At 39.9% G+C, this 27,682-nt stretch overlaps 1 protein-coding gene across 2 annotated transcripts; it reads left to right on the top strand.

Moving 5' to 3' along the window:
* mmp15.S (matrix metallopeptidase 15 S homeolog) lies at window positions 1-27,682 on the top strand. Of its 2 annotated transcripts, none has more exons than XM_018260625.2 (10): window positions 1-211; window positions 8,237-8,385; window positions 12,282-12,404; window positions 14,174-14,478; window positions 15,742-15,903; window positions 17,007-17,239; window positions 17,827-17,965; window positions 19,729-19,879; window positions 21,315-21,430; window positions 26,314-27,682. In XM_018260625.2, exons 2-10 carry the CDS (start codon window positions 8,282-8,284, stop codon window positions 26,745-26,747), a joined length of 1,767 nt encoding a protein of 588 aa, XP_018116114.1. In that variant the 5' UTR covers window positions 1-211; window positions 8,237-8,281; the 3' UTR covers window positions 26,748-27,682. The 2 variants fall into 2 exon arrangements, with proteins under 2 accessions (XP_018116114.1, XP_018116113.1); XM_018260624.2 differs by lacking the exon at window positions 1-211 and adding an exon at window positions 782-1,293.

Genomic DNA, 27,682 nt, shown 5'->3' with positions numbered 1-27,682 from the left:
CTGGGGTGGGGACCGAAGTTGCTAACGGCCAGCTGGGTTGCCTGGTCCAACTGACAGAACTGGCCCGGCACTGTATACTAGTAAAATGTTTAATACCACAACACCATTGTTATTTTTTGAGAGTTGAAGTCCATCGAGATCATGTTGCCCCACAGATAGAAGACCCCCCCCCCTTTTGCACATGGATTTAAAGGGGTAGTTCAACTTTAAGGTAACTTTTATTATGTTATAGAATGACCGATTCTAAGCAACTTTTCAATTGGTCTTCATTGTCTATTTTTTTTTATAGTTTTATAGTTATTTGCCTTTTTCTTCTGACTCTTTGCAGCTTTCAAATGGGCGTTCCTGACCCCTTCTAAAAAACAAATGCTCTGTAAGGCTAAACATGTATTGTTATTGTTACTTTGTATTACTGATACTTCTATTAAGCCCCCTCTCCTATTCATATTCCAGTCTCTTATTCAAGTGAGTGCATGGTTGCTAGGGTAATTGCACCCTAGCAACCAGATAATGAAAGCCAATTGCAAATTGTCTCAAAATATCTTTCTCTACATCATACCAAAAGGTGAACAATCCCTTTAAAGGTTTGTTACGCCGAATGTGAGGCTTGATCATAAGGGCTGTTGTAAAGGCCGAAACGTCTCGTATTTGTGGTGAATAAAACACTGCTTGTTCACTACATGAGCGTGCAGCGAGAATGGAGCTCTTAGGAGCGATACTGGGCTTCCTTCCCAGGAAGGGAGGGCAATACCAAATGAGGAGGGTTGTGTGGGGGAGGAGGAGGCGGCAGGGGGAGGGCTGAGGACTCATTGACGGGGACTCATGGCAAACTGTTCCAGTGGCTGAGCGCCGCTATGTGCTAAACTCCAGCATGACCTAATATGTTCGCTCCTTTGCTCTCCGCCATAAGCCATGGCCATAGTGACTATGCACACTAACAGTGCGGGCTCTCTAATGGCTGCTGAAAGTGGATTGAGCCCTGTGCAAGGAGATTAAAGACTGGGACTCTGAGCGCTGACTGGCGGAGAAGAACTGCCCTTTGCTACTCTGGATCGTGCTCAGTCACTTCTGGCTTAGGGAGTGTCACCCAAGTAGCAGCTTCAAGACGGGGCGAAGAAAAACAAAAGGGGAGAAAGTGTGCCCCCCAAAAATATGGCAGATGGTTTGTTCTGGGGGAGACCTCGCTGGACAGAGCGGGGAGGGGCTGCAAGACTTCTGCTGGGATGGAGCTTTCTATTCATCTGCTGTCAGCAGGGATGCGCCGCTTCTAGTGACTGGGATTCAAAAGCTGAGGTATTATATGTGCATGGGATGTGCTACTGGGCAAACGTGCTGTGGCTACAATTGTGTAAATGTGCCCCCCCCACCCCAAATACTGCTTTACTGTGTTGGCTGCACAGGTGCATTGGTCCTTAGAAGTCAGGTAGTTCCTTGTCCATCCCAGTCTCCACTCCTGAGTTGTGTACAGCTAATAGCATGTCATCCTCTGGTATCACCATTCCATCAGCAACACTCTTCATTCACAGTGTCTTCATTCACAGTACAAACTCTGCCTTGACACATGAAAATATGTTGCACTTAAATGCAAGGTTACCAACTTGCAGTCATTCTGTTCTTGCTAAATGACAACACTCCTGACAATAGCTGCAGACCATTTGTGTCATTATTCAACTTTGCGACCAAAACATATATATACGTTTGCAATGGGAGTGAGACAAAACTGATGATTTTTATGATTTCAACGTCTCGTATATATACTTTATTGTGTGTTTAACTAGTACTGCTGGTGGATTGCTTCATGTTTAAATAGCCCAAAATTACGTCTTGTCATTTCCTAAAGAACAGACTGGCTTTTGCTATTATGGTTTGTTATCTTTCATATGTTTCTAGATTCATATAGCACCAACCTTATACTCTGTACTTTTACAGACAATGGGGCTCATTTATCAACACTGGGCAAATTTGCCCATGGGCAGTTACCTATAGCAACCAATCAGTGATTAGCCTTTTAAAGCCAGCTGGAAGTAGAACAATGAATGCAGCAATTTGATTGGTTTCCATGGGATACTGGCGATGGGCAAATTTGCCCAGTGTTGATAAATGACCCCCAATGTTTGGAGTTTACCTGGAAATTCAGGTAACCCATTGGCTGGCATTTTTATTCAACCTACAGGTGCTGTTTGGGCCTCATTATACTTTTATATAATTTATTAGGAATGTCAATTTCATACATGATCTGAGACACACCAATGTGCCCACGGTTGGGTTTGTTTCATCAGTGGAATTCCCACATTTAAACAATGGAGCATTGTGCTTCCATGATTGGGTGCTGCAACTTATCTTTGTCCAAAATAAACACGGCAGCTCACTAAAATTCATCTTTATTCTTTGATCATTGCATATGAAAGTTTTAATGTTTTTTCCCTTATGGATCATTGGATAGAATAAAAAAAAATACTCATTAGTAAACCAGAACATAAAGAAACTATTAAAAAAAAAAACCTGCTTTAAATAATTCATAATTCTGGGAGGGGTTTCTGAATTTGCTACCAGCTTATTCAGCATTTTCTGTTTTAACTCCTAAGCTCAAGAACAACCCGTCATGCTGAGCCCACAGAAAAAAAAAAACGTTTTTTTTGCCCTATCCCTTGAAAAGGGACATCACAGCAGCATTGGACACTGATAAATCCTAATGCTCCATCTTTTTATAACCTACCATATTATGTATTAACATAGTATGCCACATTCATTGACAAATGTATTTTCAGTGAGGCTCCATACTTGGGTGTAGCCAAGATTCACAGGCATCTGTCTTTCCAAGTACCTTCCCTAATAAACATGAAACCGATTCAGTGGTTTTAAAGCTATATGTAATTGTGATTGCAGAAGTGATTCTGCTTCTGACTCCCAAAACAATGTTGCAAGCCAGCTAATTGAAAGACATAGAGAAGAACTGACTCCTCTTTCCATTGTTTGAGTCCCAGAAAACAAAAAAGTGTTAAACAAATACGGCTTTTAATAGCCATTCCATTTACCAATAACTTTAATACCACTGGAAATCTTTAATGAATGCTTGGAATTGCATTTTGTTTGTTTCATTATGCATTTGTGCTAGTTTTGTTGTGTTGCTTAGTTTTGGTACAGTATATCTTTTTTTGTAGGAAAGGCCCCTTTCATCAGTTCAAGATTTTTTTTCTAAATCAGGTTTGGGCCATTTTAAGACCACCCATATGCTTTGTCATGCCAACTTGGGGGGGGGGGGTTAGTTATTATATGTTCACTAAGGCTGGGGATGGAATTGACTACTGTAGCTATAATAGAGCTCTATAATCTACTTGTATTTCATTTGTCAAGATGTTACTGGGCCTCACAGCAAAACCTTTTTATGCCTACCTACATCAGCTTCCACGGTACTTGAGGATAATCTGTGTGAAATCCACCAGGGCCCTCACTGTACCCTTTTATAACCAGTAGCCTGATATCTCTGATATCCCCTGGCGGTGAGCAAGCACTTTAGGGCTGAATTAAGCTCCCAAATAGGCGTGTCAGTTGTTAAGGGTACTATATATTTGCACTTGCTTTTTTGAACAGGTCCATTTCTACCTCTGGTTGTTTTTTTGTATGTTATCTGTATGTTCAATATAAACGCCTATTTATTGTAGAACTGGCACTTTATAAATGTGTTTAAAATAATAATGATACATAAAAAATAGTTTCTATATATAAGTGAAGCGAAGATCAGGGTGTGGTGGCATCTAACACTGCTGCTGTAGGCTGATACACACAGTTCTGGCAGCTGTCTGAATGCCATACTTATAAGAACTCTGTTATATGTCCTGCCTTGCATCATTTCAGTATAGAAATCAACAGAATATTGTCGTTTTAGAAACACAAATGAAATGGAGGGAATGTCCCAACTAGAATAAAAACACAAGGTTCCAGGTGCAACTCCTAGGCTAAGCTAGAGATGGGGATTTTAGTATGGTTGATATGGTTGATGGTTTTCAAGAAATTATTTCATAAATTGCCCTGCGATACCTCAAAAATCTATATAGCAAAACTAGTATAAAGCTGGAAACCAGCCCCTTCATTACGTATTTAGCATAATTTACGTGCACTAGGAGTGTCTGCTGCATTGCTCCCACCCTGTGTCCTTGGTTTTTTCAATGTGTTCTTATCGGAGGCCTAGCTTGGAAAGGGCTTCTATTTCCAGCTGCAGCTCCTGACTTGGGAGAGACTGACCTTAAAGGGATTCTAATGCTTCGTTTGCTCTTACATGAAACAGCAATTTTAATGTTCAGTTTGACATGAGTGACAATCATGTTAGAAGCAGAATGGTTGGTATGTTACCATTGGCACCCAACAGATTGGACAGCTCTGAAATAAAGTGTTACTAGTATTGTGGCCACGTTTTGTTAGAGATTACATTGGGCGGTAGGGAGAATGCAATTCACAATGATGTAAGTGACAAGTTGTGCCATACGGGGGAGAAGCAGGGCAAATTTGGCAGGGATTTGGTGTGTAGAATATAGTTACGGTAATGCAAGGGGGAAAGAGGGGATTGAGGCAGGCTGGGGGGGGTAATGACTGGGAATTACAACTTTATCATTATAATAATAATTAAGAAACTGAGTTACCATCAAGTACAATGTGCTGTTAATTTACCGGGAGACTGGCCTGCCTGCAGTTTTGGATATCCGGTTTTTCCTATAAGAGATCCCATACCTGTACTGTGTATTCGATGGTATAGCTACATATGTTGCTAAGGAGCCTTTTTATAGGGTTAATATGTGTGTAGGGAAGTTGCTTACTATTCCAACCGTAAACCAGTCCTTTTGTATAATGTTGCTATATTATACAGAAAGCTCTGAATTATTGGAAGGCTGTATCCCATAGACTCTAATTTATCCAAATACAGGTATGGGATCCGTTATGGAGAAAGCGCAGAATTACTGAATGGCTGTCTTCCATAGACTCCATTTTATCAAAATAATCCATATTTTTAAAAATTATTTCCTTTTTCTCTGTAATAATAGTAGCTTGTACTTGATCCCAACTAAGATATAATTAATCATACCTCCCAACATTTAGGAAACAGAAAGAAGGACAAAAAGATTTGGGGCGCGTAGCACGTCAATTTTTTGGCCAAGCCCGTTTTTGTGGCCACACCCCTAATTACCATGTTCATTTTACATAATTTGGCAGGTTATGAAAGTTTGAACACATTTCTGTGGTTTTTATATTTTATTACAGTTTTGCAAATTAAGGTGAATTGCCCTTTAAGCTGTGAGTCTTCTTATCTTATCTTATCAAACTGTTACAAAAGAATGTTAAGTATCTATTTTGGGCTGTCTGCCAAGACCCAATTAAGTTAGAAACGTTGTATCTGTTTCTGGCTGTTCAGTGCAGCAGAGCAAAGAGAAACTCGGGACTTAGTATAAATCCATGACAGCGGGTTGTGCTGTCAAAAGCGGGACTGTCCCACTCAAAACCAGGTCCCAAGCATTTTGGATAGCTAAGCATTATGGCCAGCTTAAGTCTAGGGCAGACAGGGCCCAAATAAGCCTACTAAAATCCGCGGGCTGCTAGCGGTATCCTCTTCTTTTTTTGCATCTGGAAGCCTTGTGTCTGCTCCAGCACAAACTCATTCAGTGGATTTCGCTGAAGAAACACAAGCCTATGCATTTCATGCCGAAAGCCACGTTTTTGCACTTTTCAAACTGAGTGGGGCATTAAAGGAATGACTGCAGAATTCTACGCTCCTTTTCAGATCACAGGGACATGTGAGATGACACGTGGCTGCAGTGCCCGGCCAGTTCTGTCAGTTGCCCCAGGCAACCAAGCTGGCCGTTAGCAACTTCGGTCCCCACCACAGCTGTGCGCAACGGCGCACAACCTAGGACTTACGTGCGTAACTGCGTAACCGATTACGCACGTGCGTAATTGTGCGCAACCGAGGACGTGAGTGCGTAACAGCTGCGCGTGTGTGGTCGTGCGCAAAGCACTTCGACTTCACAGAGCGCACCCACTTTTCAATATGGTAACACTTGCAGGACTAGGGGTAGGCTGCATATAAGGGAAGTGCCTGGCGCCCCCAAGCTTTGCGCCCTAGGCACGTGCCTCTTATGCCTACCCCTAGTTCCGGCCCTGCGTGGCTGACTCCCATAGTGTGCACTCAATCTAAGAGGGGTAGGTGGGGGTAGGCCGATTGATGTCCACCTCTGAGTTGTGTGTCAAATGCACAAGTTAGGGAGCATCATGAGACACAGCCCACATCAGGGCTCTGTCTTTACTACCTAAGAGGTCCAATGTGGCCCCCTATTTTGCAAATCTGTATATGTATCTATGATTTCAAAAGGTTATATTCTAAAATTAGATTCTACTGCCATCCTTTCTGACTCTTGGCATAAACTTAAATTGTTACTTGAATAACCATGATAAGCTCTACATTACTAATTTATTTATTTATTTTTTTAAAAATGTTACATTACTATTTCGATTATGAGTACATATTGTTATGTAAAATTTCTCACTGATTGGTGGGTTTGAATATTTAAACTGTATGATGATTTCTCATGGACATCCTGAAGTGGATCTAAGGAGGATAGAAACATGTTAATGTGTGTCATTGTGAAATAAAATAAGGTCTTTATTGCACATACATGAGTCCTTTCGTGTATATGACAGGTGCTACAATTTTTGCTAGTTTGATAAGTGTAATTCTTTCCATTGTGCTCCCATAACTAGTGGTCTGCTTTGAATGTAAAGTTGTAGCCAGTTCTTTCCCAAAAAAAATAATCAAAAATCTGATGCAACATATCACATTCTTTATATCTGGGGACAAGGCAGAACCCGGATTAGTAGCATTGGTGCCCCAGGCAAAAACCAATTTGACCTGGTGCTCAGTTGTCACCCAATTCATCACCACCACTTGTGGCCCTGCTGTTTGGTTCTTATTCAAACCCCCCCCCCTGATGATGCTCCCCCTCCACCTGCTTACCTGTTGTTGTGCCCAAGACACATGTCTACCCCTAGTTCTGGGGCAAGAACTTCTTAATCCTCTGGCCTTTAAGAAAAAGAGTATATATAAAATGTGTCTTCAGCAATGGTTCCCGTTCTCTGGGGCTCCCTTCGTTTGTGGCCTTGGATATATTGCAAGAGGAACTTAACCTTAATGGCAGTTAGGCAAGGGTAAGATTTGGCATCAATGCCTATTTATATATACTAAGTCAATTCCAGCTGTACAATAACACTACCTGTAGTTCATAAAATGGTCCAGACAAGCTTACTCTCGGCACCCCTGTTGTTGCTTGAGAAAAGGTGTTTGACATGTATGTTTTGCACGGAATTAAACGTTTGCAGCATATTTTTCGATTGTAAGCTCTTTTGGACAGGACAATTTTTACCTCTTTTATTGATCATTTGTTGTTTTTGTATGTAAATCTGCATGATTCATCTGTACACCCATTTATTGTACAGCAGTGTGGAACTTGTAAATAAATATTGTACATAAATATTTTGGGTGACCAAAGGATCACAAGGGATCTTGCTTTTGACTTTCAGTTTGTTATGGTGGCAACAATATAAAGTAACTTGAACTCCACTGGACTCTTGAGTTCACTATTGCCATTATTTCCGGGTTGGTGATAAAAGTTTTACCGTAAATAGAAATGCATCTACTCTTCACACCCTGTGGTTGTAATGTTGTAATTGTGCAGATCAATAGAAAATTGCTCCATGCTAGGAACACCTTTAAGGGTTATGTAGATAAATATCACCTGGTACTTTATTCCCTATAGATTCTTTCCCCTCCATTATCTACTATATATTCATCCCCCTCCTGGCAAAGATAAAGGTCCTCTTTATGTCTATTTGTCTTTACTTTTCTCCATGTCCAAAAGCCATGGAGGTTGGATCAGGGGAGACACCAGAACTTATTTCCAGCACCATCACTCTACAGATGGTGTCCAGACTATGTCACACCTTCAGGGTGTATACTAAAAGCTCAAGACAGAATTGTTAGAGAAATTAGCATACTTTTGTGAGGAGTAAAGGAGGAAACCAAGATGCAATATCAAAAGTTCAATCCAAAATTGGAAATTTAAATCTTTATATTTGTATGTATCCCTAAAAATGAAAGACTATTTTGAAGTGATACATTGAATTCCAATTCAGTTTTATCTTTCAGTCACTTCCTGCATTCCTGTCATTTATGAAGCTCTTCTCGTTGTTATAGGCCTGGCTGCAGCTCTATGGATATCTTCCTCAGACCAGTCGTCAGATGTCCACCATGCGGTCACTACAAATCCTCTCCTCAGCTATCTCTGAAATGCAGCGATTTTATGGAATCCCAGAGACTGGAGAGCTGGACCAGACCACTACAGAGTAAGGTCCACATCATTCCTCACCCATGGACTTACTGCAGTTCTTAGGTCTTCTGAACTGGTTGATCTGGTTCACTGTTTATGGTCCCTGTTTAGAAGGTGAAGGAATAGCTAGTAACCAGCTAAACAGACAATCAACCTGTACAGATGGCCTGGGCAACTCTGCTGCATGCATCTTAGTTAAACTGCAACTGTATTATGTCTTTGCACATTGTCCAGATAGCAGATTCACCTACAATACAAAAAGGGTATATATAAATCTATCAGTCCCTACTTGGTATTCAGGAACTAAGCCATGTTCAGGACGAGTAACTTAAAAGGCCAGAAACACATTTACATTTGATGTTCAACTATAGGATGGGCCTCACATTTTAAACCAAGATGCATTCTTGAGAGTTTTTAGGCCCAAAAACCTCCCCATATGCACAGTGACAGGTGAATGCCATAGATGGTGCTTAATAAGGTCATGGGGTAGTATTGCCTAAGCCTAATGACAGACTAGACTGATTTCAGCTGCCATAAATAATCCTGAAGTCGCCTCCTGTCACTCATTATATTATATTAAATATTTAGGCTCATGCTATACTTTTGCATTTTTAGGTTAGGTTCCAGCCAGGTTGGAACAATTAGCTGTAGTGCAGGCTGAAAATCACCAGCATTGAACTCCATGAGATATGCTGGGCCAATTTTGGGAGCCTTTATGTCTGCTGAAAAATACCAGTTTACATCTACCCCAAGAACTTGACTAATTGTATGCAATTAAAGGAACAGTGTGTATAAGAAACGGATCCGCACACACGCTGATTAATGCAGTCGGGGAATATCCCCTTTTATTCAGCCACCAAACATTCAACGTTTCGGGGGGGAGCACCCACCCTCCATCAGGATACAATTATTTGTGCAGTAACCAATTTAAACCCAACTTCCCACGCATTCTTTTCCCATCATGCAACTTGCTACAAAAATTAACCCTTATGTGGAATACAAGAAATGTATCCCTTATATGAAATACAAAGAAACAATCAATTTTGATAAAACAGGTTACAAAATGGTCTTTTTCTATCTCAAAGTGTCCAATAATTATTATATATAAAAATATTGTATCAAAATTTTTTTTTTTTTTAAAAAAAATTCACATACATTAAACACCATAATGTAAAATTACATGTGTTGTATAAATATTATAATACCTTACTGCCCTGGGTAATAACCCTTAATATTCTAAGTGATCATTCAGCAGTTCTTATCTGTAAAAAATAGAAACATGTAAGAAGGTTAAAAAAAGTTATCTCTCATTAGAAACACGTATAACTAAAATTCTCGTTAAGGCCCTTTGGTGTGAGTGTTTTTAACTGCCAAATCCAAAAGGCCTCCCGTCTTAATAATGACCTCTTATCTATCTCACCTTTCTGCCTGTGTATTACTTCCAATATTTTTATTATTATTTTATTAACATGTATTTATATAGCGCCAACATATTGCGTAGCACTGTAAAGTAACTGTGATTATACAACTACATCACATGAATTACATACATAGAATATATGGAGTAACAAACATCACAATCAATACAGGTACAAAGAGGTGAGGAAGGCCCTATGCATAGGCATACAGTCTAAAGGGAAGGGAGTAATACACAAGGTGTGGGAGTGGGCAAGATCGAAGTAAGTGGGTGAGAAATGTGGTGTTGTATGTGGTGTTGCGTTTGGTAGTTAAGCAGAGTGAGGGTAGGCTTCTCGAAAGAAGTGCGTTTTCAGAGATTTTTTGAAAGCAGAAAGGTTGGGAGAAAGTCGGACAGATCGTGGGAGAGCGTTCCAGAGGAGGGGTGCAGCCCTTCCAAAGTCTTGAATGCGAGCATGTGAGGAGGTAATGAGAGAAGAGTTGAGTAGCAGGTCAGTAGAGGATCGTAGTAAGCGAGTGGGTGAGTATATAGAGATGAGTTCAGAGATGTAGGGTGGAGCAGAGTTGTGAAGTGCTTCGAAAGTCAGTGTCATTAATTTGAATTTGATTCTGAAAGGTAACGGAAGCCAGTGCAGGGATTGACAGAATGGCGAGGCAGAGGATGAGCGGTTGCTGAGGTGTATGAGCCTCGCAGCAGTGTTCATTATGGACTGGAGAGGTGACAGTCTCTGGAGGGGGAGGCCAATTAAAAGAGAGTTAAGGTGGCCATACACGGATAGATCCGCTCGTTTGGCGATGTCGCCAAACGAGCGGATCTCCCTCCGATATGCCCACCTTGAGGTGGGCAATATCGGGCTGATCCGATCGTGGGCCCTAGGGCCCAACGATCGGATCCTAGCGTTCGCCAAACGGGCGGTCGGATCGCGGGACCGCATCAACGAACAGATGCGGCCGCGATCCGACGGGATTTTTAATCCCATCCGATCGAGATCTGGCCGACTTTCGGCCAGATGGTTTCCACTAAGGTGAGAAGGTGAGAAGAGGCCAGAAGCTTTGAGACTTCCTCATCAGTGACAGGGGTGAAGGAGCACAGGAGAGACTGGGCAGTGTGGAGGGAGGGTGGTGGAAGTCTAGGGGGGTTGAGTAGTGTAATGTCCCTTCTGATAGTGTCAATTTTGTTTTTGAAGTGCTCAGCAATATCTTGAGCAGAGACAGATGTGCATGGAGGGGGTGGAGAAGGGGAAAGGAGAGTGTTAAAGGTGGAGAAAAGTTGTGCTGGTTTTTTTTTTTTTTAAAGGGAGTTAATGAGTGAAGTAAAGTATGTTTGTTTGGCTTGGAAGAGGCTGGTGTTAAAGGAGCGCAGGGTGGATTTGTAGCTCGAAAAGTCTGATTCTGAACGGGATTTGCGCCAGCGACGCTCAAGTGCACGTGAATGTCTTTGGAGCGCTTTTGTATGAGCAGTATGCCAAGGTTGAAGTGGTTTGGGTCGAGAACGTTTAGTTTTTATAGGAGCAAGCTCATTTAGGGCAGTGGTGAGAGTTGTGAGAGTTATTTGCCATCTGAGTTGTGAAATGTTATGTTTTGCCTCGAAAAAATGTTTCGCCAGTTGGGTTTCTCTTTTTCTTTCTCTTTTTTCTGACCTATAATAACCCCTTCACCTTTCTCTTCAGGTTTATAATTCCTTATTCTACTCTTATGTTCATTCATCCGAGTTTTAAACGCTCTGAAAGTCTGTCCCACGTAACATAGGCCGCACGGGCACTTTAACAAATAAACAACCCCTTCTGTATCACATGTTGCGAATTGTTTTAATTTAATGTCGTGGCCCCTTTAAGTCAGCTAAAATACTATGGCTAGAAAGAATCGGAATAAAATCTATTCCCTCCATGCAACTAGAAAAAGTGTCTATATAATTCTTTAAAAAATATATAGCAACACTAATTTATAAACATTGGTACTTTTATGTGTATGTATATATTTTTATTTTCAGATATATATACAGGAAATAAATACAGCATACATGTGTCAATTCAAATTCAGTATTTACATGTAATTTATATATTTAGAATATATTCGATTACATGTATTTTTTTATGTTACTGGTCCCTTTAAATCCAGCATTTAATTAATATAACCCTTCCCTTTTATTTGATAACATCCTCACATTTGTTTCACACTGGTTACATTTAATTTATTCCAATACTGCTCAATCAAAAAGTTACTTTAGTGATATCAGTGTTTAAGGCACTGGCTTCTATCTGAAACGTTTGTCTTATGTCTCTTGTTTCATATGTGCTCAGCTTTCACTTCAATTAAGCCAGCACGCCTACTGCATCTATCTCCTTGTCACCACTTCCAGACAGCAGCTGTCCAGAACTCTCTTTGTAAAGTACAAAACCACTCAGCACCCACAATCCTACAGCCAGCGTGTCATACCTGCCCTTTCTATTCAAAATTCCTATTTCCTCAACTCCTGCTTCTCCTTCTTTTTTATAGATGGATGCAGAAACCTCGTTGTGGAGTGCCTGATCAGTTTGGGACCCGAGTCAAGTCAAATATGAGAAGGAAACGGTATGCTCACACAGGACGCAAATGGAACCAACAACATCTCACATACAGGTGAGCTGCTTTAGTAAGACTTATCCACTGTAAATATATATATATATATAATAAAGTACCCGCTATTGTAAAATGTAAGGATATTAGAAGTAACCTCGGAGTTCCATGACCATATAAAAACACGGGTACTTTATTTAGCCTTCGATGTGTGGACATCACTAAACTCTGTTTATAACTGATGACGTCACTAAGAGCCGTTTATAAGGATATCATTTACAAGATATTCATGGATTTTGTGTATTATATATGACATGATAATGATTTGACATGATTATATAGCATCTTAATCCGATGTTGGGGACTTTTCTCATATATATTAGGGATGCACCGAATCCAGGATTCTGGCCGGCCGAACCGAATCCCAATCCTAAATTGCATATGCAAATTAGAGGCGGGGAGGGAAATCGTGACTTTTTGTCGCAAAAGAAGGAAGTAAAAATTTGTTTGTTTCGGTATTCGAATCTTTAGCGAAGGATTCTGGGGTTCGGCCGAATCCAAAATAGTGGATTTGTTGCATCCCTAATATATATATACAAAAAGACAAATACAAGATTCCTCTGCACTCAACCCATTATCAATATATTTAAGACAGAGACATTTTGTGCATACTGCTACTGAAAAATGCCTTACCCTTTAAACAAAACAGGGATTGTATATATATATATATATATACACCAATAGTTTCCAAACCAGCACTCCCTTTAGTGATCCTTGAAAAAGGTCCCAACGGGGACCGAAACGTTGGAAGCAGATACTATGTAATAATAAAAATTACATTTTTTCACTAAAGGGAGTGCTGGTTTGGAAACTATTGGTGTATGCAAAATTACCGTGCACCCCTCTCTTTATCTATATTGCCTTGGAGTGCGGATACTCATTGGAGAATAACTTTGCTTATTTTAATGCCCCTTTAATGAAAATATATTGCATGGTTTGAAATTAACAATGTTGTGTTCTATGTTTGCTGTTCTGTGAAGCAAACTATATTTATAGTCCTATTGATCCAGGGAAAAATATACAAAGGATCCCATTGCTTGGTTTGGTATTCATGAGTCATAAGAGGAAAAATTCCTACACCAGCCATTAGCTTAGATCAGGGGCAGATCTGTTTGTATATTTCACTGGTAACAGCATTAATCATATCTGCTCTATCACAATATTTTGCAACAGTTTATTAGCACTTAGCTGCCCATACACAGGATCAAAACCAACATCTATAGATATCTAGCTGTAAGTTTCCAGCTAACAACTACTGGAGGGCACAAACTGGATCTTCAGAATATGTCACATACACAACTCTTATGGTAAAGAGTGTCACCTCTGGACCAACTGTTTCTAAGACAGTAGCTACAATGTATTTAATATACGTGATTCAATGAATTCACTTAGTTCAGCAATAGCAAAATTGTAGCATTGCTGGTTAAGGGATTATTTTCTTTTACATGCCTGCTTTAATGGCAATATTGATGTTTTTATCGCAATTTTTACATTCTCTGACCCTCTGTTCATTTCCTGTCATTTGCTAATTTTTATACTTATATATAATCATTAAAGGACTAAATGCACTTAAGTAGCTCTTAATCAACTATATCGAACCCACAGATCAATATTTGTCCCTCTAATACTTAGGGAGCATAGTGGTTTTCCATTTATTCTGTTTAGGTTAGTGATGCCATACATTACTCTTAATGGCAACGTTATATACCTCCATACATTATTTATGATATATATTGTCTTTCGTGTTTTTGAAATCTTCCATGAACTGGCAGCATCCAGAATTACTCTGACAAACTGGGAATGTACAACTCTGTTGATGCCATACGAAAAGCCTTCGATGTGTGGTCAAAAGCAACCTCGCTGACTTTCAGAGAAGTTCCCTATGAATCTGTGCGCCAGCGTCACTCCAGTGCAGACATCCTGATCCTTTTTGCCTCTGGTTTCCATGGTGACAGCTCCCCTTTTGATGGCCCTGGTGGCTTCTTGGCACATGCCTATTTTCCTGGCCCTGGCATGGGAGGGGATGCCCATTTTGACTTGGAGGAGCCATGGACTGTAGAAAACATGGATCTGGCAGGTGAGACTGAAGCAAGTGATTTGCAGAACTCTAAAGGTGGCCATAGAAATGCAGATTTACCTTCACATCGGACAGACAATCGTTCGGTCCCATTTCCCAACCTGCCACAAACCATTCAGATTAAATAAAGTAGTAAAAGAACAGATCAGACAATCTTCTGCCTCTGACAGCAATTGTATGAAAGTTATGACAGTCTCCCACTGATATTGTCAGATCGGCAATACTTGCAGAAATATTATCGGTAGCCAACAGCATTTTTCTAACCTGTCCGATTGTCTGACACTCCACACACGGAGATTCGTACGATCGGAACTTTGCGTCTATGGCCAGCATTAGGAAGAAGCTCAGCATTGTAAAAAAAATCTGAATACCCATGTTCAGGTGGGACCTATGTGTATTTGATTCCAAAAGCAAGTATGCAAATATGTTAGCCTCTTTGATCACATTATATATTGATTTGGGAGGTTACACTGGATCATGCAGTGTCACTGTTCTCAGATACAAGTAACTTGCTGCTTTTGAACAATGTTCAAGTGTTCCTGGCAGCACAAGGATTAAGAGTAGGTGGTTGCCATCTCTTTATTGTATGTGCTTGTTGCTAGGTAATAAGGTTATAAGTCCAAAGTTTCCCCTGCCTGAGCCAGGGTGTGATTGTCCTACTTCTTACTGCTGGCTGCTGATTTGTCACACACAGTAACAAAGAATTAATTTCAAACAGGGTATAAGGGACATATAATGTTTCTTTATTCCTTATGTGATTTGGCTTCTTGTTAGGTAATGCAATTTTATGAATAGAAAGCTGTCTGGAAGCAACTGACAAGTGTTGATGCATGCCAAGAGGTGTCACACATGTAGGGGGTTACTTATAAAAATCCAAATTTATCTGAGTTTTTAAAATAAAGTCCGACCAAACTACAATCCACAATTTGACCTTATTTATTATTAAAAAAGAATGATTTAATCGGATGAGGGAAAAACTAAATTAAATCTAGCAAAAGCCAGAATCATGCATTTTTTCCGGATTTTTCAGACTAATTCCAGTGCAGACCGCAGAAACTTCAAAATAGAATAGGGACCTCTCCCATTTACTTATATACAACCTTGGCAGGCCTGAGATGGCATATTTTCAAATTTGGACCTTTTGCAGCCTCGGAGTATAATAAATCTCGAAAAAATTAAAAAAAAATTCCCACAAAAAAAGAATGTTTCGAGTTTGGAATTTAATAAATAACCCCCTTAGTGTTATTTTTGTTTCTCCTATAGGGAATCACCTGTTTCTAGTAGCTGTACATGAGCTGGGACACTCTCTAGGGCTGGAACATTCAAATAACCCTTCAGCCATCATGGCTCCTTTCTACCAGTGGATGGATACTGAAGAATTCCAGTTGCCTGAGGACGATAGACGTGGAATACAGCAGTTGTATGGTGAGAATCTAAATGCTAGCCCTGCTGTTAACACAGTTTCGCTGCCAGTGTAGCGTTGCCACCCGGCCAGTATTTTTCCGGCCTAGCCGGTAAAATGCCTGCCGGGGCCAGTATTACAAATTTACCGGCAATGTAGCTGCCGGTAAATTTGTAATACGATTAAAAAGAGCCCTCAGCCTGTCCCCAATCCCCTGGAACTTAGCTTCTCTTTTGGCGTCCGTCGTGCGGCCCTGCCCCTTTGATGTCACGGCCCGCCCATTTTGACATCACAACCCGCCCCTTTGTGTCCCCGCCCCCCACCAGCCGGTAAAGAATTTTTAAAAAGGTGGCAACCCTATTCCAGTGGGATGCTGGGAGTTGCAGCATAACAGCTTATTATATGGCTTTTGTCTATATTTTTCACCTCTTCTGTTGACTGGGGAGGAGCAAATCGCTGCCCTGCCCCTGTGGTCAGAACATATAATATATATATATAAACTAGGGCAACATGGTGGCTGCCTTGCAATGCTTGGGTCAACAGAGTCTGTGTCAGTGTGGATTTTGTCCAGGTGCTTCAGATTCCTATCACATAGGCAGGATTCCTATTCCTATATAACTGCCTGCTGATGAACTTGACCATAGTGTGAATGATGATGTATGGTGATCTCCATAAGGGCTGGGACTGAATGAGGAGTAATTTCTGTAAAGCACACTATAACATGTTGGCACTATGTAAATTATATATCACAATGACCACTGCCACCAGTGCTGGCAATCCTATTTCAGCAGCAGCTGGAGGGGTGCAAGTTAGACTGTCTCTGGTCTATACAAATTAGGGCTGATCCTATTTTAGTTGCACAGAGAAGTCGTTGTTTTGCTGCTCAAGGCTGGAAGTGTCACCCATGCCCGGGGGAGCAGGAATAAATTAATTCTCTGATTTGTTCCTCAAAAGACAAAACCTCATGTGTGGCCCTGGTGCTGTGAAAGGCAGAAAGGAATTTTTCCAAAAGAGCAGACACTAAAGCGATTGCCTAAGAATTTCCATTTACTAAGCAAGAGCTTTTTTCACCGCCCAACAGAAAAAGTAGGATTATGTTAACCCTTCCGCTGCCATTTTATTTCAGGACCTCCAGTGGATCAGATTCCAAGCACCCTGTCTCCATTACCAACCCCAGGCAAACCTGAAATACCTGAAAAAAGACCCCCTAAACCTCCTCCAAGAGGTAAACCAGAGCGACCTGGTAATGCACCTCCTCCTCCTCGCAGTCCCTCCAATCCTGACCAGTATGGACCCAACATTTGTGAGGGCAACTTTGATGCTGTCAGTGTTCTTCGAGGAGAGATGTTTGTGTTTAAGGTATGGAGTTTATATCAAACAGTAGAATTGCCTCCCAGACACATGGCAGTGAAACATGTGTATAAATGACTCTATCTTTTTTTTATTGTGACAGTTTGGTAAAAATTAGATATACCTGCAGAAAATGAATGCTTCTGGGCTTACTGAGGAGTACAAAAAAGTTTAGTTATTTTAAAAATTAGCAAGCAGTGTCATGCTGTTCTGTGAAATGATGAAATAATATCTCCCTATAAATATACTGTGGGTGTTTCCAGGTGTCCATGAATTTCAGCATGCCACATCTCAAAGTAATAAATATGGAGTAATCACAATGGAAGGCAGTTCTATAAACGACTACTATTTACTGCATGCACAGGGATCTAGTTCATGGTCCACAGTACCACACAGAAAACTTTTTTGTGTTCTATACAACATATTAGTGACCTAGATCATTTTAAATTTATGATGTCATACCAGGAAGTGTGCCAAGCCCATGGGCAGCTTGGGAGTAATTAAATGGCTCCCATTGAACAACACAGTGCTGTGTGAAGTTGAAGTCTGAACCCTGATCATTTAGTGCTATAGGCTAATCTACATCCTTCTGACAGGGTGCCTGGTTTTGGAGGGTACGACACAACAGAGTCCTGGATAACTACCCCATGCCAATTGGTCACTTCTGGAGAGGACTGCCTCCTAACATTACTGCTGCCTACGAGAGACATGATGGGAAATTTGTCTTCTTTAAAGGTTAGCAGTTTTTTAAAAAAAATCTTCATTATTATGACAAATAAATGTATTCAGTAATTTATTTATTTACTTATTCAATCAGTTCTTTAAATTATGTTTTCTAATGAATGTCTGACCCTTTGTGTTTTCACATTTTGACTTAGTCTTTTACAATGTCCTAAACAGAGGTCGGATATAAGATCATTGCTAATGTTTTCCATACAGGAAAACCCTTCTCCTAATCATCAAGTGCATCAGAAATTAAAAATGGAAACTACACAATAAAAAAACCTGGAAGGTGAAGAGGCCTTTTGCCAGGACTTTATTCATTGGGTTTTTAGTCTGCAGATAAATCACTATTGTCAGAAACAAGAATTCATTGTTTCCAACCTTCTTGTATATTAGGATGAAAGATTTAATGTGGTGTTTCTACAACTAGTTGATGGATTTAAGAATACTTTGTGTTTACAGCAAAGGGACAGTTTCCATATTGCTCTCACTCAGATCGCAACTGTCTTTGGTCTGATGTAATGCTTTCCTTTTAAAAATAGACAATATTTTATATGATGCAATTCCTACTTTTAACAAAAGCCAAGCACAATTGAAGGGAAAACACTTAGGGGCAAATTTATCAAGGGTCGAATAGTAAATTTAAATTCTAATTCTAATTTTCAAGTTTCAAAATTCACATATTCAAATTTGAATCCCTCTTTTCTAATGTAAATTAGAATGTGAGATTTATCACACCTCGACCATGGAAACAGTCCTAATTCAAATATTCACCACTCATGTACAAGTCAATGGTAAAGGTCCGTTGAGCCGTTTGAAATGTTAATAGCCTTCCTGACATTCAAGGTTTTTTTTCAGGAGAAAATATGATTAGAATTTTCAGGTCAGAACCATTCGATCAAATATTAGACATTACGTTGTTTTTTTAAATAACCCCCCAGTCGAATTGTGAGTATATTCGAATTTTAAAAAATTCACATAATTCAAAATTCAAACTTTGATAAATGGGCCTCTTGCGGTATATTTAGTATATTGCCAAAATGTGGGGCTTATGTTGCTCATTTTTTAATTTACCGTAAGTAAAAGTAAATAAAACTAGATGAATTCGATCACTGAGCTTTTCCCAAGCCTTTCAAGAATTGAATGAACTGGTCCGTGAGTATTGTCTGGCCATTTTACATGTCTATCCCAGCAGTCCCTCAGGTACACTTAAATCTTACTCTGCACTAAGGACAAATGGGAAGACAGGTAAGATGGCCGTGTGGCACTGTGTTAGAAAGTTCCCTGGACTGCGGAATTTTTTTTTGTAAAAGAAGTGCTTTAACATATTGGTTTCCCCCATGAAAAACCTTTAAATATAATGTATATCTCCCCTGATCTAGAGCTTGAGAGGGCAAGCTAATTTGCATTTGCTCTTAGAGTAACATGGTTTTGGAATAATATTTGCCTTACTAGAGCTGAGATAGGTCTAACAACCTCAGAATATCTGCACCTGGTAAGTAACCAATACCACTTACATTTGGTTAGGTAACTGCATGTAAAACTATGAAACAAATACAGTATTAGATTGGTTGCCACAGGATATTGGTCAGGTGCAAATTTTCCTAGTGATAGTAAATGGGCCCACTGTTTCATTAAAGTTTCTTTTGCTGGCTACCCACATATGACCCCCTAGTCATTCGCCCCCTTACATCTGACAAGCTGTCCCACATCCTTCCAGGTCATTCTATATTACACTAGCTCTCACTGACTTTATACTGCTGGATAATTGGCAGGAGAGAAGTACTGGCTGTTCCGAGAGGCCCATCTGGAAACTGGTTACCCGCAGCCGCTGACCAGCTTTGGATATGGGATCCCTTATGACCGAATTGATACAGCCATATTTTGGGAGCCTACAGGACACACATACCTCTTCCGGGGAGACAAGTAAGAAAATAACAGTGTGCAGTACCATCTGAGCTGCATGACATTTGGACCATTTAAAGGTTTTCTTAATGGCTAGTATGGCTGGATACTTTACCATTATTATTGAATATTACCAGGGCAATTGGATCTATGTACTGTCACAAATATGATAATAGACCACCCCAATCTTAATATCCTAATATCTCTTTACATATACAGAGACACATAAAAAAACATTACTGTCAAAAGGTTGACAGTGGTAATGCAAGTTTGGAAAATGGTATTTGTTTTTTTTATTTGTTTTCTATTGTAGCATTTTACTTTTAGCTCAGTGCCGTTTGTGTTTCCATTCTGCCATCATGTCACCTAGCCACCAAGATGCACTTTGAATGAGGTGTTGTAAGAAATAGGCAATTCCTTGAGCAAAAAGTGGGGGTCATTTATCAACACGGGGCAAATTTGCCCATGGGCAGTAACCCATGGCAACCAATCAAATTGCTGCATTCATTGTTCTACTTGCAGCTGGCTTCAAAAAGCTACTCACTGATTGGTTGCTATAGGTAAATGCCCATGGGAACATTTGACAGTTTTGATAAATGAGCCCCAGTGTTTCCAAAATATGTGATATAAATGTAGCCTGTTAGTAATTCAAATTTAAGATTGGAGGGAGGCAAAGTTCATAGTGAACTGCTGCAAATACTCTATTAAAAGTGAACTGCTGCAAATACTCTATTACTATCTATATATAGATATCCTGATTTTATTTGGCATCTCTGTGTCAAGTATGCTTTTCTTTGCATTTTTTTATGCAAAGAACCTTCTTGATACATTTTCCTAAATACAGACATATATACTGTAACACGTACACAAACTCATAACAATGGCATATACAAGTGCTGAGATATGAAGACGTCACCAGATCATGCATTGACAGACGGGGGGTTACCGGGGGATGTTTAGATAATCGGTTCGGGAAAACAGGAAGACTGTGTGAAATGATAAAAACAGTGTGCAGAGACAGGAAGGTATCTCTGATCTCAGAGTGCTTCTGGGAGTAGATAACACGTGTGCTGGAGGTCACATAGGAGCCAAAAGGAAGACATTAGAAATTTTTCATATATTTATATCTATCTGTTTAGATGTACAGAATTTACAGAATTTGTGGGTGTAAAATACAGCACACAATAAGTTTTGTGGTGTTCTTCAGTAATAGCATAACAAGGGGTTCTCAGCCTTTTACCCCAATTCTTGTGGGGGCATTAAAGTCAACACCCAGGACTCACCCATCGAAAACATTGTTGCAGACTTAAACTATGTCTAGAATAGTTATTTTTGCATTGACAAATGTATCCAGTTGAGTTGTGATGCAGTTATGAATATGGCAAACTGTGTGTTCGCCCTTTGATAAACATGCCCCAACGTTCCTATAACCATTCCTCTTCTCTCAACCCTACAGATACTGGCGTTTCAATGAGGAGTCCCGTTCTGCAGATGTCGGTTACCCGAAACCCATTACAGTCTGGGCTGGTATCCCTGACACCCCCAAAGGGGCCTTCTTGAGCTCTGACTCAAGTGAGTAGCATGTAGAATAAATATGCCTTATTTGCTCTGTCCATTCTCACTTTTGAGCTCACTTGCCAAAAGATTTGATTCAATATTTTCTCATGCTTTTTTTGTTATTGCTTATATTACACAGCCAGGCTATACAAAAGTAATGCAGCCTCTTTGGGTTTGGAAGGTTCTATTGTTGGGAGCTATTATTAAGATGAAGTAATCCTATGTATTTCATTAGTGTTTTAGCCTTGCAAATTGCCAGAAAGACATTATACGATAATAATATACCGGTATATTTTGTAAATGTGTTGTCATTTACAAATCTTGTATTTGGAACTGCCATTTTATTGAACTTATTTTTTTTAATTCTTGACCTTTTTTTCTGTGGGAAAAATGAATTCCAAATGACTAGGTTTCTCCTGACTAAATCTGATATTTTGCCATTGCCTCTCCTATTTTATGGAATTAATCATCACTAATATACTATAGTGTTTTAATACCACCCTATAGTACTATTGGCTTAGGGCTCTTACAGGTTTTTCCTGTGCTCCCCTGTGTTGCGCTTTCTTCCGTTCAGCCTCAGGGGAGCACAGGAGTAGATGCACTTCATTATAATGAAGGGGGGTGTACTCACACAGATGCATGTATGCGCCAAACGCAGGTGAAATGCAACATGCTGCGTCCCACATGCGTCTGTGTGAGTACAGCCCCACTTCACAATAATTAAGTGTGTCTACTTCTACGCTATCTGAGGCTGAACAGAAGAAAGCGCAACGCAGGGGAGCACAGAAAAAACTGCCCGTGTGTAAGAGCCCTTAGACTGACTGCTGTATTGCTTTTATAATTCAGTTTTACCTGGGAAAGAAAAAACGAGTGCAGCTAATCAGATAGGCTAGCTTGTTACTGAACTACATAGCAGATGCCTCTCAATATTAGCATGATTGCTTATTTAAGTTAGTGCGTCATGCTCAGCTCCCCACCAGAGGCATGATTATTATTTAAAGACAATTGAGCACCATACAGACTTTATGTCTCACTTAATTCACTGTTCTATGCCTTTAGAGTAGTGACTTGCACTTTTTCTCTGATAAATATTTCAGCCTAGCTGAGATGGAACAATATTCCATTTGATACGGGATCAGTTTGGAAAGAAATAAAACTGTGCTATGTGATACATTGTGTGATGGGGTGTGACAGGGCTATTTTGGGGCTTAGCAACATGCCTCGTTCTTTTCCTTTCAATACCAGGGTATGCTTGGCTTGCAGCAGTGGGCCGAATTATTTTTTTGACACTCTTTCCACTGTAGTCAGCAGAAGATACGCCATAGAGATTCCTTGCAGATTGTAAGCGCTATGGTGCACCCATCTATTTAGAAATGCAGAATATGTTGGCACTTTAGAAATGTGTGTTAAAGGGGATCTATCACGAAACTGAAAATATAATATACAGTAAGCTTCATCTTGCTGAAATAAGAAACTTTCTAAATATAATCAGTTAAAAATTCTTGACTATTCTGCAAGCTGGAAACTGTCCAGTAACTGCAGACCTAGAACCAAGTTTGTAAATACTTCCTCTCCTTGTCCTTTTTCTCTGCAAATAAATATAAATAAAAAAAAAAAATAATTCCTTACTATTTTTATAAAATAATAAAGCAACTCTTCACTCTCCCCTTCTGAGCAACCTGTCGGTGGGTCTAGCCCCATACACAGCATGGGTAGTTTGTAACTTGTTCAGTTTAAATATAATCCTCCTCTCTGTTTATTTGAAATTTTCACACATGAAATTTTTGCAGATATACACACTCATACCAACCAACCTATCTATACATTTACATATATTAACTGTATATACCAATATCTATGCATGTGATTTGGTATATTATTTATAGAGATATAGATATATTTGGAAAACTTAAATACAAAAACGTATAAAATCATGGTATCATATATGCAGGGTATTGATTGCCATCATTCACATCACTCAAGACATGGCAAATTTTAAACACGCCTAATCTACATTTTAATTTGTTTTTTAAATCATAGTAACTCCTTGTGCACAAATGATGAGTTTTTGTGCATCCAGCAAAGAGCCTTTATTCGCTATAAGCAGGCATAAGTATTGCCAAGCCAGCTTCTAGTAAGATAGATGGATTTTAAGTGGCTCTGTGTCAGAAAATCTTTCAACGTCTTGGCATATCCTTCCTTGTGCATTAGTCTAATGTCTGCTCCTCACGGCTTCCTGAATGGATCTAATGTTGGCTGATCCATCATGCTGACTGTTATTATTTCTGGGCTCATAGACAGGATTCCAATACAGTGGCATTCCAGTGCTGGGCATGAGAAAAACCGTTTCTTTCATCCTGAGTTATACTGAGGCAGCAAAATAGATTAAAGTAGAACTAAACCCCCTACTATTAAAAATCGCTACCCGCTACCCCCACATAGCCCCCCTCTCTGCTCCCCCCCAGGTGTTACCTCCTGTAATTGCCCCAAATTCTTTACTTAACTCTCCTTGCAGAGTCAGCAGAGCTCACGGGAATGAACAAGTGACAGGTCCCCTTTAAATTAAAAACTCGGGCTATAATGCAAATAACAGGATGTGACCTAGCTGAAAGTCACAGTCCGGTAGTCTGGATGGTTAATAAGCACACTAATTCCATTTGTATCAGTAAGGTTCCTTTTGCGAAATTCCTCTGCCATTGTGAGATGAAGAAGGAGGCGTTTCTTGCGTAAATGCTTATCGTCTTATTTACTATGCAGAATCCTTTGCCTGTGGGAGTTATTAGAATGATTTTGTAGTTTATTATTCTCACTAGGTACAGTTCAGCAGGAGGGAACCTTTGCAGCTGGGAAATAAAGGAACTTCTTCAGAGTTTTCCCTAGGAGGATGTTTATTGCTTTCATTTAGTGATGGGCTAAGAAATGCCAGATTGTTAATGGAAATAAAGCGTTATACATGTATCTACAGAGTTAAATCACAGTAATGTACTATAATCATCTACCTCATACGTTAGTAACACTGCTGTAATCTTGATTGGCCTTTATTTTTGATTCCTGAACTGTTTGAACTGTACAGCAATTTCCCACTATTCACATCTATTGAATGCAAACACAGTAGGGACCATTGATCCTGATCTGAGAATAACCCAGGCTGATGCCAAGTCTCCATCCCGTGCCAATGTTTTAAACTGCATATTGCAAAGAAAAGACCTAGTTGTACAAATGCACCTTTTACCCTTGTCTTGGGTCATGTTAAGGGTTTTGTTCATTCTCAGGATGAATAACAAAGCAAACAAGACCAGTTCTTTGCTGGCTTCTATGGCTTTGTTAATCAGTTGAATAGCTTAAAGGAAAACTATGCCCTTTAAAACAAATACTTATGCAACAGATTACATCATATTTAGTGGCATATTAACGAATCTTACCAAATTGAATATATTTAAGTAAATATTGCTCTAACGCATCTTTCTGTTGAGCCCCCATTTTATCACATTCCCTGTGCTGCCTCAGAGATCACCTGACCAGAAATACTACAGCTCTAACTGTAACAGGAAGAAGCGTGGAAGCAAAAGACACAACTCTGTCTGTTAATTGGCTCATGTGACCTAACATGTATGGTTTGTGTGAGTCATAGTCATAGTTTTATACAGACCTACATTCTTCGGCATGTTGAGTTTGGACATTTTACTTAACATCTTACTTGTTACCCAACACATAATATACTTGTTACACATAACGAGTATATTCATTTGGCTGTGACGTTGAATAATTTCCTTGGTCTAGAACACATCTTAGCCTTCTTTTTCAATGTGCCAATGGAGCTATATTTATTTTGCCAGTGTAAATGTTAAAAAAAAAAAAAGTAAATTTTATTGCAATTATTTGGTAACTTAGCAAAAATGCCTCTTTTACTACCATCGGCTCAGGATTACAGGGTGTGCATTATAACTGACTAACTATAAAGTATTTGTCATACTGAAATGGGGTTAGTCTTATCCCTGGACTTTGTGTTTCTGATTTCTGGGAGTGGAACATTAACCTACTAAAAGAAAACAGCCTCTGGCCTGTGTTTTGCTACCATACCCTTATTATAAAATACTTTAATTTACATCAACATGAAGTCCCTGATCTAAAGATACTGTATATGAAATCCGTTCCAGCAAGCCTTAAGTTGGAACCACAGTTGTGGTCAAACAGCTTTTTTGCTTTCAGTCATTGTGCTGCATCATCCATTAAAATGACGTGTCCTAAGCTGCTCTTTGCACTTCCATATAGTTGTGCTCAGTGTTGCAGCTTGTTCCACGTCTCGTTCTGAATTGAGTGAAAGTGTCTCTATTGATACAGGAAAACCTTGGAGCTCAATAGATGCAGAATACTTGCGCCTTAAGCAGGTCTGGACTGGGAGTCAAAACAGGCCCTGGCATTCCAATTACACAGAGGCCCAAATAGCCCCACCAGCCCACTAAATAGTGACTTTCAATGGTATCTTACTGCAGCTCCTCTGGCATTTGCCAGAACCCACCGATTGCCAGTCTGGGCCTTGCCTTAAGAACAAGATGCACATATCATTTTGCTGCTGAGCGGCAGATGTGACGACATGCTGTATTAGAAATTGCATCCGAATTGTGTCACGTTCAAGTGCACCTATTTAACACATCTGCTGCAATTGCATCCAGGGCTTTCCCACGTTGAGGCCACAGTCACACTTGAATTATTGCAAAAAATGCTGCATTTTAGGTAAAAAACATGGTGACTTGCTCTTGAAATCCTACACACTGCACTTGTGCTAATAAAGCCCTTTAATGTTTTATAGAATTTTATGCATAGGCTTGCACGCTCTCTACCTAGCTTTAAATGAGATGATGGTGAGTTTGACGGCATATTTTCTTTCTTCCTATCAGCTTACACCTACTTCTACAAAGGTGCCAAATACTGGAAGTTTGATAACCAGCGGCTAAAGACAGAGCCAGGATACCCTAAATCCATACTGAGAGACTTTATGGGCTGCCAAGAAGAAGTTTTTCAGGATCCAGATGTTGTTCCACGATGGCCAGATGTTGAACGTCCCCCATTTAATCCTGATGTTGAGTCAGAGGATAAAGATGACAAAGACAGTGACAGTGCTGGACGGGAGGACCCAAACACTGGACGTGATGTGGACGTTGTGGTCCATATTGATGAGTACACACGGGCCGTTAGTGTTGCCATGGTAATTGTGCCACTACTACTACTACTGTGCATTCTGGGACTTATTTATGTTATTGTGCAGATGCACCGGAAAGGACCCCCTAAAGCCTTACGATACTGTAAACGTTCTTTACAGGAATGGGTCTGATTTTTGTTTTTTATGGCTGCCATTTTTACCTCTCACATCCACCTTTTTCCTTTGTTCCCACTTTATTTTTCTATTCACAACTCATTTTGTGTGGTGTTAACATGGGGGAGGCGGCATTAATGTTAATATTTGTCCAGCCCCCTCCTAAGTTTCCATTCCGCTGTTTCTTGACTATGTGGGCAAAAGAAGGAATATTGCATTTTCAGACACTTTAAAGGGTGCTTCATATTTCCTGATGTTCGTATCAGATTCATTGGTCCACCTTTGTGATGCAGAGATGATTTACTCAGAAAACTTTGCATCGTGTAGTTGAGCCTCCAAGCATTGAGCATTCTGTTGGTCATCTTTATGCTGATGCTCAATGGCAGGGAATTAATGACCCTGTTAGTTGGTTATTCTATAGCCCTAGCACTGCGTGGATACAGTTGAATGTTTCTCTAGCATTTAGAATGTTGAATATTTATACCATGTATTTTGCACTGGAGTCTGGAGATATCCAAGGGTGGGTGCAGATCTGCAAAGGAATACACAGACCTTAAATGGACAGAAAATAAAAATACTGATTCTACCTGCACTCTGGCTGCTCAGTTATCATTAAAGGTACATCAAAACTAGGTAATATCTAAGCCTGGCATGAAAGGGTCGTGTTGCCTTAATCACCTATGATGATCCCTGTGCCGTTCACATGAGAGGCAGAGTCTCAAAAAGAGCCGAGATTGAGATCTGTTTCTTTGGGTATTGAAGGGAGAGCGTTGTTCCTGTGGAATGCCGGTATTAGTAAGTTAATAAGGAGATGCTTTCTTGCACTCGTATTGCTCATATCGGGCTGTGCCCATGAAGTTTATGGTCTTAGTTTCTTCAGTCTCTGTACAGTAGATGTTCACCCAGATGTTTTAAAAATGTGTTTGTTTTTATTAAAGATTTTTGTAACAGTG

The sequence above is a fragment of the Xenopus laevis genome, chromosome 4S, assembly GCF_017654675.1.
Source record: "Xenopus laevis strain J_2021 chromosome 4S, Xenopus_laevis_v10.1, whole genome shotgun sequence".
Lineage (NCBI taxonomy): Eukaryota > Metazoa > Chordata > Amphibia > Anura > Pipidae > Xenopus > Xenopus laevis.
Note: the sequence above shows the minus strand (reverse complement) of the source record. Positions and strands in the feature narration are given on the sequence as shown.

Excerpts from the sequence above, each read along its gene's own strand:
- mmp15.S (XM_018260624.2), top strand. The coding sequence starts at position 1,153 with ATGGCAGATGGTTTGTTCTGGGGGAGACCTCGCTGGACAGAGCGGGGA. Across the intron at positions 8,386-12,281 it reads CTGGACCAGACCACTACAGA|ATGGATGCAGAAACCTCGTT; the intron begins GTAAGGTCCACA and ends TCTTTTTTATAG. Across the intron at positions 21,431-26,313 it reads CTTCTTGAGCTCTGACTCAA|CTTACACCTACTTCTACAAA; the intron begins GTGAGTAGCATG and ends TCTTCCTATCAG.